Source organism: Delphinus delphis, chromosome 7 (assembly GCF_949987515.2).
Source record: "Delphinus delphis chromosome 7, mDelDel1.2, whole genome shotgun sequence".
In the NCBI taxonomy this organism is placed as follows: domain Eukaryota; kingdom Metazoa; phylum Chordata; class Mammalia; order Artiodactyla; family Delphinidae; genus Delphinus; species Delphinus delphis.
The window spans coordinates 13,638,234-13,652,678 of NC_082689.1; the positions used below are offsets into that span (position 1 = coordinate 13,638,234).

The window sequence follows — 14,445 nt, forward strand, 5'->3', positions numbered from 1 at the left end:
GGACCTTTTTTCCCACAGTTACTACTTCACAGAAAAAAAACTGAGGAGAAAGGTTGAAGGAGTCTAAAAATATCATTCTGATAAATTCCTGGCCCATTTTCTAAATTATTTGACACTAAAGCTCTATGATCAGGTAGCCATTTAAATGGCCTTTGCAGCCTGTGTATTGAAATCTTTGGCTAATGTGAAGAGTAGTAAAAGAGTCTCGTTAAGGTCCTTAAGTTAGAAGAAATAAAGATTCAGCATTTCTCTAACATTGAAGAAAAATCAGCTACGCATAGGTCTAATTTTCCTTTGATAGACACAGAGTATGATGAATTATGGGGAAGAAAAACGACATTAAGCATGTTAGGTATACTTGCTTTTCAGGAAGTGTGTTGCCCGGCATTACTATATTATTTGGATGAAAACAATTTATGCATTTTAACTAAATCTGTATAGTCCCATTGAAATGGATCAAGGAAGGAAATAAATGGTTCAGGTTCACAGTGTTCTCTTTATTTAATACAAAACGCTCATTCAGGTGTTCTCCATTTTATCTTTGTCTCTGCCCTAAAATTTAGGGCATGGGCACATTTATCTCCATGAAAATGTTTCAAGAGTCTGGCTCTCTACACCCACATACACAACCTCATACCCTTTCCATTATTCATAAATTCTAACGGCACCACCCAAACTGACATGACCCAGGAAATAATGAAAAAGTGGTAACATGTGTTCCCATTCCTCTCCACCCCCCCTAATGCTCTGTGGCTTTGACATGTTACCAAATCATAAATAAATGTAGTTGTAATATGGGCTGCTGTCACTTTAGATACCAGGTTGAAAATAAGAAATTGAAGATAATAAATGCAGTGTATAAATGAAATTTTTTTCTAAGAGGTTTTCCTGTCTTTTTATTTTATAAGTTCCTGGATTTTCTTCCATTATAAATGGGAAGTTGAATCATTTTAGTCAACTTAAAAATACATCTTCGTAAGTAATATCCAGGTACCAAGAGGGGAGCATTGGTGGTTCAGTGGTAGAATTCTCCCCTCCCTCCCATGCCAAATACCAAACTGAATAAATATTGTTTTCTTTCAGATCAGTATTTAAGGACAACCAGGGAAATGTGGACAGAGACTCAAGATTTTCACCATTGTATAGACAAGAAAGCAACAAGATTTCAACTGAGGACCTACTTAAACTAGTGTCAGATTATAGAAGGTAAGATGTTTTGGATACTCTTGAAATTAACACGAATCAGCTACATTGCTGCTGTTGATTTGTTATCTCTGCATAAACAATACTCCATAGCCAGATTCCCAATTATCCATACTCCCCCAGAAAGCAGATGCTTTGCAGATGACCTCTCATATGCCCAAATGACACCGTAAGAGTAAATTTGCCAGAATGATGTGGAAGGAGGGTGAGGCATTAAACTATGTCAGCTACCTATGGCTGTGTAACAAATCACCCCAAAACTTAGTGGCTTAAAACAACAGCATCACTTATTTTTCTCTTGAGTCCATAATTTGAGCATGGCTAAGTGAAGACAGTTTGTCTCTTCTGTATATGGCATCGGCTGGAAGAGGTCCAATGGAGCCAGAGGGTCCATTTTTGAGATAGCGCATTTGATGACTGGCAAGTTGGTGCTGGCTGTTGGCTGGAAGCTCAACTGGAGCTGTGGGTTGGAGACCTTGGCTCTTCTCTCCATGAGATGCTATGGCTTGGGTTCTAAGAGTAAGTGTCCCAAGGGACAGACAGAAAATGTTCACTGCCAGTTTCTTAAGATGGGAAGCTGTCACAGTGCCCTTTCTGCCATAACATACTGTCAAACTGTCACAGATCCTAGATTCAAATGAAGGGTATATAGACGCCTCTAAGTAGGAGGAGTGTTAGGGGATTTTAGAATATGTATGAAACACCACAGAGCAATTAATTGCTGTGAATACAATAATTCATAATAGTTCTGTCATTCAAATGCTTTTGGAAAAGACAATGGAAGTTAGAGCTAAAAGAAGAAAAACATAAAAGTCACAACATTTTTAAAATGAATCACCGTATATTCAGCATCTGATGATGGTAAGATCTTTCATGACAAGTGGCTTATCTTAAACTGTTGGTCCCCTGACACAGTCAGGATTCTTGTTCCCTTTGCCCCTTTCCCAAATATTAACTCTCTGCCTCTCGCATCTAAGAGTCAACAATTCCTTATCAATTAATTTTGTTTATCCAAAACAAAAATTATTTATTACTATGAAACAAGCATGATTAATATTTTCTGTATCTTCAGTAGAGGATATATTTCTATTTAACGAGAAGGGAAGTTTGTCCAATGTTCTTTTTTGTTCTGGAAAAAAATAAACCTTAGGAAACAAAATAAAAGTGGAATTGAACCAATATTATTTTTTTGTGATCTACAGGACCACCCCTTACATGGGGAGACCTTCCTTCCCCTTATCAAACATCACGGTCAAAACCCCTATATCGACTAAGTGGAAATTAAGAATGCTTTTCCTCTTTACTTTTTTCCAAGTTTACTAAAGCCTGAAAAGTTGTAACACTGAGCAGAAGGAAACGGGCAAAACAGGAGAAGACCATACTGTCACAAAACCCATGTTATTGGTGTTTAGCAAAGATAGTTATCACTATGGCACTTAGAGGGCGTCTAGAATACCCAACACCATACTGGTGAGACATCAAATTATTTCATGGATGCCTCACACGTAATGACATTTATTCTCAGTAGTGTGCTGATAAATGTCTACCACTGACCCTCTAGGAGGAAAAAAACTGATTGGTATTGATGGCAAATTTCCATGGTGTAAATTCTCCTACCATTGCTGATTTCAAGCTACCAGTGGGGTTTTGCCAAACATGGAGCTGGAAAGAAATGTGCACACCATCATATAACTTTTCCACCACACAGACAGATGTAAATAACCTCAAGAGCACGGATCCTCTCCCCTGTAGTAAAACAATTACTAAGTGATGAATTTTCAGTACTTTTTACCTTGGTATGTAATGTAATTTGTTTAATATAATTTCATTTTTAATAATGACTGTGTTTTACAGATGGCAGGCAAAATAACTGAAAATATAACAATTAGCTCTCACAGGCTGGGAAGAGCTGCCTCTCGAGGTAGATTTCCTGAGAGGGGTGACACTCGAAACTGTTCTTAGCAACTTTCACCTTACTATAAAAGAAGATAGGGGAGACGGTTTTAGTAAAGAGGGAGGAAAAGAAAGTCAAGGACTCGTGAATTAGAGTGACTGTGGGCACAGGGATAGGTGGTGAAGAAGGGGATCAGGGAAAGGGCCCTTGTCCTCCTGGATTGTTGGTGAAGAGGGAAAAAGCAAACTGTCCACTTACCAGTTGTGGCAAAGACCATCCCTGCTCTCAAAACTTCTTAAAATTCCTCACGAAAGTGAATTATTTAAATCGGTTCAAAGACTAGTACTTTCTGCTAACAAAAACTAAATATTTACCATTTACCAAAACTAACGATTTACATTGCACTCGTTTGGCCATATAAATGTTATCTGAAGTGGTGCAAATAAATTTAAAACATTCTTCAGAATATCTGTAACTGGACCCCTCCCTGATTTTTTATTTGCGAAGTCACATAAATTTTAGTTTTCAAAATAAAACCAGCTAAATGAAATTATTCACAAGATTGTTTAGGGTCCCACTGTTTATCCTTATCAAAGCTCAGAATTACCATTGTGTGTTTTTTTTCCTTGACAACTAGAATAATTCACTGTGTGTGTGTGTGTGTGTGTGTGTGTGTGTGTGTGTGTGTGTGTGTGTGTGTGTTTCTGTGCTGGTATACTTTCACAGAGCTGACAGAATAAGCAAAACGCAGACCATTCCTGGAAGCCTGGATATCGCTGTTGACAACATTCCTTTGGAGCATCCAAGTATGATGATGTCATGGTTTGCTTGTAGAGTTTTGAATGTTTAGTGGCTTTTTGGTTAGTTGGTTGGTTGGTTGGATAGTTGGTTCGTTACAAAGGTTTGTTTGGGGATTTTTTTCTCAAGGTTTAGGATAACTGTAATTCATTATCCTATAGAAATGTGGGATGTCTTATTTCTCCATTAAGACAGACTGTAAGTATTGTAGGACAGGAACTATATTCAGGGTGACCTAATATTCATCTGGTATACACCATGCACTGAGCAGGGTGTTAAATTGTATCATTTAATCCTCAAAACCCTGAAGGGTTGCAAATGAGGAAGTCCGGTTCAGATAGATTGATAAACCAGTAACCCATAATGAACAATGCCACGCTGAGCTGTCAAAGGGCTACTCTGAACATGGTACGTTGCCACCCAAGTGGCCATGCAGTAATTATAGCTGGGAAGTTTTTAGACTCTGTTATTACACAGACAGCATATATCTTTTCCAGAATATGGTCAAAAGTTCTATTTATGTTAGTGAAAATTTAAATTTCAGAAGCAGTTTTATTAACTTATAAATAAGATTTTTCAGAATTTATTTATTAAGTGGTGAGATTAGTTTATTTGGTTTTATTTTCCTTCTAATTACACCTTTTAGTGACTTTCTCAGTGATGCAAAGAATGAATAAAGGCATTCTAAAAAGAACTACAAACAGGGAGAGGATTATTACCACAGGATATTTGAATTACCATTAGCACTATTAAGTTTTCCATTCTTATGACTTTTCCACAAATCACTTTAGTATGAAATAAAATGAGCATTCTAACTTAAATCATGGCTCCAAATCACTTTTGTATCGATTGGTGTGAAAAAGCAGATGACAAAGTAAGCCATTTCCTCTACCTGATTTGTGGGAAGTTGCTTTTATTACCTAGGGAAAAGAAAAATAACAAAAGAGAAAGCTAAAATATTCTCTTTGAATATACTATGATATTCTCTGATATCATGGGATATCAGAGAAATTTGAACATATAATAAAAATATTCTAATTGATTTTTGAAGAAAAAAAAAAAGCCTGTAATCTGATTCCCAAGCATATAGCTAACGATATAGCTAAACATGGAGCTAACCATGTTGCTTGTTTGAACACAGGAAGATTCCAGATGGGGTAAAGGAAGGTAGAAGGCCTTGCTGTCTTTCAGGGCCACAACTTCAGCCTCCAAACTGCTTAGTGACAAGTTTTGATTTATAAATTCCTACTGGTCTTTTCCCCCCTTAGGCTGTTTTTACAAGGTTAGATTTTAAAAGATTGTGAAAACTGAAGAGAAAAATAAAATTCTAACTATTAATGCAGAGGGGGATTAGGGCCTATGTTGTAAAATCATTCCATAGGGAAAATTACTATTAAACCAAGTGGTACTATCAGTAATAAACCCACTGGACGGAGTTTTGTTCCATCATAGAGCAATGTTTATAGTGTGATGGCTAAAGTCAGTGGGCTAGTCTTTATCTATGAATATCTGGTTAGTATGCTCAGAGGATCTCTAGCTAAAATTTACTTTCTATATGAAGCTTAATACAAAAAGAAAATAGTTATAAATCCAAAAGATTTACCAGTCTTTTGAGATATCAGTTTTGATGTTAAATATATCCCTGAGTATCTATCGTGCTTACCTCCTACAAAGTTTTCAGGCCAGCATAATTTAACATAAATTAGTATACAAGCATGGAGTTTCTATTTTGAGTAGATTCATCTTAAAATAGGTTAAGTACTGTTCACTTACAATCATATCAAGTGACAAACTTTTCTTTTCTGATTTTTAAAGACTGTGTAACGTCGTCCTTTATCCCTGTCAAGCCTTTCAATGTGACGGCTCAACCAGAACCCACAGTGGAAGTGGAAGAATTTGTTTACGACTCAGCAAAGTATTGCCGTCCTTACAGAGTATACAAAAATCAAATTTACATTTACCCCAAGCACCTCAAGTATGATAGCCAGAAATGTTTCAACAAGGTATGATATGTTTCTGAGATATCATCCTCTCTCTCCACCCTATTTAGACCATATTAAGATGGCTTCTTGAAAGTTCAAATACAAATTACTATAGACTAACACTTTAGAATAGAAAACCATTTGAAGAAAATGTTTAATGAGAGACAGTGATGAGTTTCACCTTAAAAGTGTTTGAGGATGCACATTTTATAACATATGAGTAAAACTTTCTGAAATCAGCCCTAAATAATTTTGTTCCAAACTTTATTTTTAGTTTATTAAGAGACTCTGAAAATAGCCTACCTGCACTCTTTCAATATGAGTCTTTTCTTCCCTTTTAAATAATCTCTCCAAATCTTTCTGCTATTTCGGAGCGCTATGAGTAATGCCACAAGAGAATTTTGGCTATTCTGCATTTTTCAGATTTAATTAGAAGCTACTTATTTTAGGCACTTGGATTGTTTTTTGATGTTATTATCTAACAGGAAATTACAATGTCCATTTTCCCTGTCTGTAATTTCAGGCACGAAATATAACCGTGTGCATTGAATTCAAAAATTCCGATGAAGAAGATGCCAAGCCCGTGAAGGTGAGTCCAGCCCATGAGGGAATACAGCACATAGGGGCAGGCAGGTGCCCTGGTTCTCCCCACGACCAAGGGGCTTTTTAGTTTAGTGTGCTGGAAAGAGGAGCAATTCAGTCCATTTGATTTAGATTTCCTAACATGTATCTGATTGAACAGCTACCATTAACTAGATCTATTAGAAATGCCAGTCTCATGGCTCTGCTTAGCTTTTCATGATTTGGAAAAAAGGAAGCCGTTCTGGTGTGAAATCAAGGCAACGATTCCCCTCTGGAAGACTTTGCCGTTTTCAAAGATTAGCCCGCATCTCATGAATTCAGCATGCTTGATTTCAAATGCAGCATCCCAGCTGGGCTTCATGTGGCCTCTGCGGAAGGGCTGCTGCCTACTGGCCTGATGGCTAATGCAGGGGGCCCATGGGGCGCTCACATTTTTGGAAGGTGCGTGTGGCCACCTGCCCGAGGACCTCGGAAGTGGCTCTGGGAAGCTGGTCCCTGCTGTTGATCACGCGACTTAATAAGATCAATAAGACTATGAGTTTTATAGGAACTGGGCTGTTTGATCCTATAAAACTGCAACTGGATGGCATTTTTCAGAGTTTGTATTTGATATATACTGTTTTTATTTTAGGGACTTCAAACAGCATAAAGAAACTTATAAAAATAGAGAGGAAAATTATTTTCAGTGGGCCTGTGGCCAGATCTTCCCAGTTTTGGTGAATCAGAGGAAGGAGATATAGTAAAGGACAAAACTAATTTCTAACTAATCCCCACAATTATCTGAGGTCACCTCTTAAAGCGCTCTGTCAGGTACCGATTGTGTTCTCTGTGCTCAGAAGGGTTGTAGCATTATTCAGAAGAACAGTAATCAACTTGAGTGAATGAATCATGCACAATAGAGAGAAAGAGTTCTTTAAAATTGTCCTGAGGCACTCTCAGCATCCCCAGCTTCCAAGTTCCACAATAGCATTAGCAGCAGGAGAGAAAAAATAAAATGAAATGGAATTGTCAAGCAAACAAAGGCAATGGCCAGGCGGCGAACACACCAGGCCTGCTAGAGAATATGGGGAAAAATCTAAAAAAGAGGAGTACTCGCAGGTACATGTGACCCCTGTTTCATTGCATTCTAAAGCATTACTCAAGAGATACAGCTGACTGCAGTAAAGGGACTCTGAGCCTTGGGCTAAAGGGGCTTTTATGACAAGGAAGGTCCATATCCCATCCCCAGGCCTGATTAGGGGCTGGGACAGAAGAATAACACAATACAATGGAGCCTGGGACCAGCCCTACCCTTCCAGCTCTCATTCTTGGTTGGGGACTGGCATGTCAGGAGCTGGGGTCAAACCAAGTCTTGTATCACTAAGGACTGATCGCCTTAAACTCTAGACCAGAGCTGGGTACCGTGGGCCGCGAGAATCAGAATTGAACAAAGTATCTCTTATCTTCTGGTAATCAAAAGTTAGGTAGTAGTTAATTGATTCAGGTATTCAGTATTGATATAATATCTACATAGTGAATTAAAGCCTTCATATTTTCTTCAACAGTGCCCTATTGTGTAATAAATACAGGACAGCAGATCAAAGAAGTTCAAGGTTAATTAGATGTCAGCTCAGCCTGGCAAGTTACCACAAAATGCACCTTTGTCCCAGAATGGGTAACTGAAGAGTTGTGGCCTTTTTGTGCTCAGGGTTAATTTCAGACACTCATAATTATTCAACTCATAACTTTTTAAACAGTGTATTTACGGAAAACCTGGAGGGCCCCTCTTCACCTCAGCCGCCTACACTGCAGTTCTGCACCATTCCCAGAACCCAGATTTCTCAGACGAGGTAAGCCAAGCCTCCACTGCCCCCAGCAGCTCCTTAAAAGATGGGTGAGTGGGTAAGATAATACGTGATGACAAACACTCTCTCTAAACTAGCCCTCAGACTAAGGACATACCTTAGCAGGTGTTTACATAACCCAGTTTTAAAAACCACGTTAATTGACAGTTGCTCCAGGACTATGCTGCAAACTCACGTATTTCAGCACAAGATTTTAAAAATGTGATGTTTTTATTATATCATTTCTTTCAAATGAGACTAATTTTTTTCTTTTCTTTTTCATTGGTTAGGGTAACAAACATCGTGTTAGGTAGTTTTTACCAATCAGTAGCAGCATTTCATATCCTAAGGGAAAAAACAAAAAGGGCTAGAATATGAGCCAACTGTTGCTTATAACCCTCATGAACTTGAAGGAGCTTGGACTGCCTCACCTCAAGACCTGCCCTGCCAACTCTCAAGACTCTCTTCTTATGTGCCAGGAACCACGCTATACTCTAAATAGACACTATCTCACTTGATCCACATGGCTTTCTCCAGAGAAACAGAGCCAATAGGAAGATGATAGATAGAGAGATACATAGGTAGATAGATAGACAGATAGATAGGTACAATTTAATATAAGGTATCAGATCACATCATTATGGAGGCTGAAAAGTCCCACAGTCTACCATCTGCACCCAGGAAAGCCATTGGTGTAGTTCAAAGGCCTGAGAACCAGAGTGTCTATTGTAGAGTCCAGTCGAGGTCTGAAAGCCTGAGAACCAATAGTGCCAAGAACTGGAGAAGGTCAGTGTTCCAGGTCAAGCAGTCAGGCAGAGAGGAAATTCAACCTTACTCCGCCTTCTTGTTCTATTCTGGACCTCAGTGGACGAGATGTGCCCACCCACATGTGGACCCACATCTGCTTTGCTCAGTCCACCAATTCAAATGCTGGTCTCCTCCAGAAACGCCCTCACAGACACACTGAGAAATCATGTTTAGCCAGCTCTCTGGGCATCCCGTGGCCCAGTCAAGTTGACACATAAAATTAACCTTCACACCTTCCTAATTTATGGATAAGGAAGCCGGCGATCAGAGAAGCAGCTTTGACAAGGGCACATAACTATGAAGTGACAGTCAAAATTTAAGCCAGCCCATGTGACTGCAGAGCCTGAAGCGTCACTGCTCTGCTATAACCCATATATAAAAAAAAACTTACTGGATTAGTAGTAAAGGACTATACATATGTCAGCTTGTATTATAAACAGCTTTAGACAAACAAGTTTCAGTGATTAAATTTAATTTCTAACCGTGAAGCTAAGGTCTGAACTAATGCAACCTGCCAATGTGATTTCTGGGATTTAAAACATCACATCTTTTGTATTAGGTTCCTATTGCTACTTGAACAAATTGTCACAGTTTCGTGGCTTAAATAACACGCATTGATTACCTTACGGTTCGGGGGGTCAGAACTCTGAAATGGGTCCCACAGGGCTGAAATCAGGTGTCAGCAGGCCTCCATTCCTTCTGGAGGTTCTGGGACGAATCCTTACCTTGCCTTTTCCAGTTTCTGGAGACTGCCCTTACTCCTTGGCTTGTGACCCCTTCCAGCAATGAGCAATTACTCTGACCTCTGTTTCTCTCCTCACATTTCTTACGACCCTGACTCTCCTGCCTTCCTCTGATAAGGACCTTTGCAATTACATTGGGCCCACTGGGCTAATCCAATTTAATCTCCCCATCTCAAGACCCTTAATTTAATCACAGCTGCAAAGTCCCTTTTACTGTGTAAGGAGACATATTCATATATTCTGAGGATTAGGACTTGGGGGGCATCCTGGAGGGCCATTATTCTGCCTATCACACCTTGTTACACGTCAACCATTTATAAACTTCTTAAAAGAACACCAATGAAACCACAGACCTGACTAACCTTATCTCCTTCCTCCACATCCATTTAATGCTCTTAAATTTTTTCCCTATAAATTCAGGACAGAGGTAAAAAAAATAAATAAGGGAAAGGGCTGTTACTACATTACAGAATATTTACTACATTGGTTGACGTCTTGACAAAGCCCATCTGAAAGGTGCATCCTCTGTCAACATATAAGATTTAACGAAGAAAAAGAAAATGTTCTTACGGTTAAGTCTGGCTTTTAATCTCTCTCACGCTCATGTGCTTCCCGGAATACTTGTAAAAGCCATGAGCTTTTCCACAAGAGACCGTGTATATAATGACCTGCCTGGTGAACTCTGCAGTACAGATTCAAAACCATTTCTTTTTTATTGCAAAAGATGATTGCATTAATTATAAACATGAATATAAATTCTTCTAAGGCACTGCTCAAATATAATGTATTTGCAGTATTTGTTACCAAGGAGTGTTAGCATTAATATGTAGTTTACTGGAATTCTTGAACACTTGTTTCAGGCCCATGTGTTCCAACTAAAAAAAGAAAATTTCATTCTACTGCATTGTTAGTTATTGTATGTTTGGAACTGTATATTGGCTTTTGTTACCAGGTTAGCATTGCTGGTATGTCATGAATATATGTAAGCTGCAAACCATTCTAATTCAGGAGTTCTCAAACCTTACCAGGCACAGAATCACCTGGAAGGCTTGTTAAAACACAGATGACTGGAACCCACCCCAGATTTTTGGATTCCATATGTCTGGGATGGGGCCTGAGAAATTGCATTTCTAAACAACTTTCTCAGAGATGATGATACCGCTGTTCCAGGGATGACACTGAAAATCTGTGTAATAAATTCTCTCCTGAGCAATGTGACAGTAAAGTAACTATATATATAGATGCACAGAGAGTCTAATAAAAACTAGTAGATAATTTGCTTGTCTGTTTATCACCTTATTGCTTGATTTGATTGTTCAAGAAATTACCTAGTTGCTAATATTGAACTGAATGTCACTTAACCTGCATGGGATCCTGGGATTCCAGTGTGACATGTGTTCTTGTCCTGGAAGATCCTATTAATTACTGACTAGTCCATCCTCCTAGTGACTCAAAGCCCCCTAACATCTTTCGCCTTGGTTGCTACCTCTGTATCATCCTACTTTGCAAGGCCGTGGAGGGAATTAAATGACAACCTATGTGACAGAGGTTTGGAAACTGCAAAGCACTATCACATGTAGAAGGTTCCAAAACCTTTCTTTCCAGGAACATGGAGGACGCTCCTCATTAAGTATATTCTTCACCTATATCAATTTTATGTTTTTCTTCACAAGTGTCATTTACAGAGGAGAACGTGACCTCTTTCCAAAATGGCTCATTACTTAGTTACCACAGTGTGATTTTTTACACAATACATACCATATATCTTTTTGTGGTTTTTATAACAGATAGATTCCGTGCTCCAGTTACATCATTTGCAGCTACCATGTTCCTCAACAATGTGACTGTGGATCATCTGGGGATCTTGCTAAATGCAGATTCTGATTCTGTCTGTCTGGGGTAGTGTCTGAGAGTCTGCATCTCTAATCAGCTCCCAAGTGATGCTTATGCAACTGGTCCATGCACACACTCTGGGAGGCAACGACCTACTCTTCACTCAACTCATGTCCCTTGATGATAGGTCCTTCATCTGTGCCTTATTTACATGCTACTGTCATGTCTGTGTGTGTGTGTGTGTGTGTGTAATTCATGGTGGTGTAAATTATCTAATGAGAAACACTAGGTATTCTAAGTGATCACCACAATAAAGAAGTAAAAATAACATCTTAACACATTACTGCTAGCGGGATGGATATTTATTGAGAGGTAAATCGTACTTCTAGTGCTGACTATTAAATTGTGGACCTAGATTTCAGTGAAAGACTTTTAAAGAGGCTAACATGCCTATGCCGTGTCTTGTCCTGACACTGGGAGAATGATTCCAGTCTTCGCCCAGCTGTTCTCTCTTTCATTGCAGGTGAAAATCGAGCTACCAACACAACTTCATGAGAAGCACCATATTTTTTTTTCTTTTTATCATGTCACTTGTGACATAAATGCAAAAGCTAACACCAAAAAGAAGGAGGCTCTGGAAACACCAGGTATTGACAGAAAGCAATCTGAGATAGCTGTGCATGTTATCTCTGGAACCTAAATTGGAGAGTATTTGAAAAGCTCTGATTTATTGAGTTTTTTAAAGTGACGTTTTATATTCATAAATGATAAATAGCTTTATTTTTACTCCTCGCCATGAAGATTTGTACTGAAAAGTTTTCCCTTTGTTGTTCCTTTGCACAGTTGGATATGCGTGGCTTCCTCTCATGAGAGATGATCAGATAGCTTCTCAAGAGTACAACATCCCAGTAGCAACAAGCCTGCCTCCGAATTATTTAAGCTTTCAAGATTCTGCAAGTGGAAAGGTATTGAATGATGTATAACTTAAGAGAAAAAATACATGGGCTAAAAGGCATGAGGTTATCTTCTTTCTGCTGTTTGAATTAACCCAACCTTGGTGTATGCATCCATTGTAATAAGGAATCAGGTGTACCTATGATACGTCAAATATCTTGTTTAGTTTGTGGCCAGTAGAAACGATCTGTTCAAAATGATCCCCTGGTATCACATTGGTTTCATTGACCAATATTACCAAATGTATTTGCATCTCTTATTTTCCATCTCTATAGGACCGCGAGGTTAATGGGTCAGGATGACAAATTAACGTAAACTAAATAACCTGTTTATTTCCTCTCTCTCAAATTGCCACAGTGACAGTAACAAACTCTTTTTTGCAGCATGGTGGGAGTGACATTAAATGGGTCGATGGTGGCAAACCACTTTTCAAAGTATCGACATTTGTTGTATCAACAGTGAATACTCAGGTGAGTGTGTTGTCCTGAAATATCAAAATCTTCTCTAACACATAAAATCGTAAAGTGTCTCCCAGATTTACAGGAGGAGACTCACCATTCCACAAGGTGTCAGAGAGCAGGTGATCAAAAAGGAAGAATGTTTGTGGCAAAACTGTATCCCTCTTCCAGAAGAGATCGAACGCCCTAACCCATAAAAGCTCAGGCACTACCAAACTGCAACCCAAAATTCCAGTAGCGTATTTATCAAAAGGGCACTTTCCTTGGAAGATGGTTTGCTTCCCATGACAACCCCCGAGTGTTAAAAATATGAAACGTTTAAAATAAAGGCTTTGGACCTTTACCTTAAAACTCAGTCTAATTCCCAATCCCTACCCAAGGCTCCTCTCATGGAAAGGCCACGAGGTTGGCAGAACTGTATTTGAGAGTCACCTCGGCCAATTTCTGGCCCAGTGACCCTGGACAAGTCACCTCACCCCTGCAGTCCTGTGTCCTCAGCAGGAAAATGATAACAATAGAAAATCTCAACCTAAGGTGGTTGTGAGGCTCAAAATGAGAAACTGCACGTGAAACTATCTCATGAACTGCAAAACGCTGTACAAATGTAGTTATTATCACTGTCAGATTACCACAAACTCACCCCTTCCATTGCAAGGCAGCTTACTTTACCACACTGTGAGGACTTTTGTGGTACTAACTATAAACAAACTATTGCAAGTACATAGGCTACGTATTGCTTCTTTCTTAAATTCAATGTGTACCTGGGTTTTGTGTGTGGTTTTTTGTTTGTTTTTTTGCTTCATGCTGCTTTAACCGTAGCACATACTTGCTTACTAAGAAGAATGAAATAATCCGGGGACCACCATATATTGGATCAAAAGGTCTTTCCGTAACCACTGGCGCCTCAAGCCAAACTTAGTCCTCTTCCCAAGTCCTATGCCCATGACTCCTCAAACCCATCTTTTCTCTGACGCCATCAGCCCCGGTCAAGTCCCACAAAATGGTCCTTCTCCACCAAATCCTGCTTTTATAGCTCTCAGAATGCCCCGAGTTTCTCCTTCCCGCACCTCCAGCTGCTTTTCTCCAAACTGCCCAGGTCTCTCTGTGACTCACCACTACTCTCCTTTCTGCACATCAGCTTCCACCGCCCACGCACTCGTCACCCTGGGGGACACCTTCTTCCTTCCTCCATAGCGGTATTTACCTCAATTTTCAAACACGCCAGGCCCTATCCTGCACTGTGCCCTCTGTCTGCTTCATACCTCCAAGATCCAGGGATTTTGTGACACTCAGCCTTTCGTCAGCCAGGAGGGCGATCTCTCCCTCTCTGCCTACCCTCCCCTGATTGGTCTGGGCAGCTACTACTCA

General features: G+C 39.4%; 1 protein-coding gene across 6 annotated transcripts in view; it reads left to right on the plus strand.

Moving 5' to 3' along the window:
- Positions 1 to 14,445, plus strand: part of DOCK10 (dedicator of cytokinesis 10) — a 277,867-nt gene that overhangs the window by 191,976 nt on the left and 71,446 nt on the right. For all 6 annotated transcript variants that reach the window (XM_060016022.1, XM_060016026.1, XM_060016025.1 and 3 more), the window contains exons 15-22: positions 1,084 to 1,206; positions 3,824 to 3,903; positions 5,711 to 5,898; positions 6,401 to 6,466; positions 8,196 to 8,288; positions 12,189 to 12,312; positions 12,509 to 12,630; positions 13,003 to 13,089. In XM_060016022.1, coding sequence (XP_059872005.1) covers positions 1,084 to 1,206; positions 3,824 to 3,903; positions 5,711 to 5,898; positions 6,401 to 6,466; positions 8,196 to 8,288; positions 12,189 to 12,312; positions 12,509 to 12,630; positions 13,003 to 13,089 — 883 coding nt within the window. The remainder of the gene's footprint in view (positions 1 to 1,083; positions 1,207 to 3,823; positions 3,904 to 5,710; positions 5,899 to 6,400; positions 6,467 to 8,195; positions 8,289 to 12,188; positions 12,313 to 12,508; positions 12,631 to 13,002; positions 13,090 to 14,445) is intronic.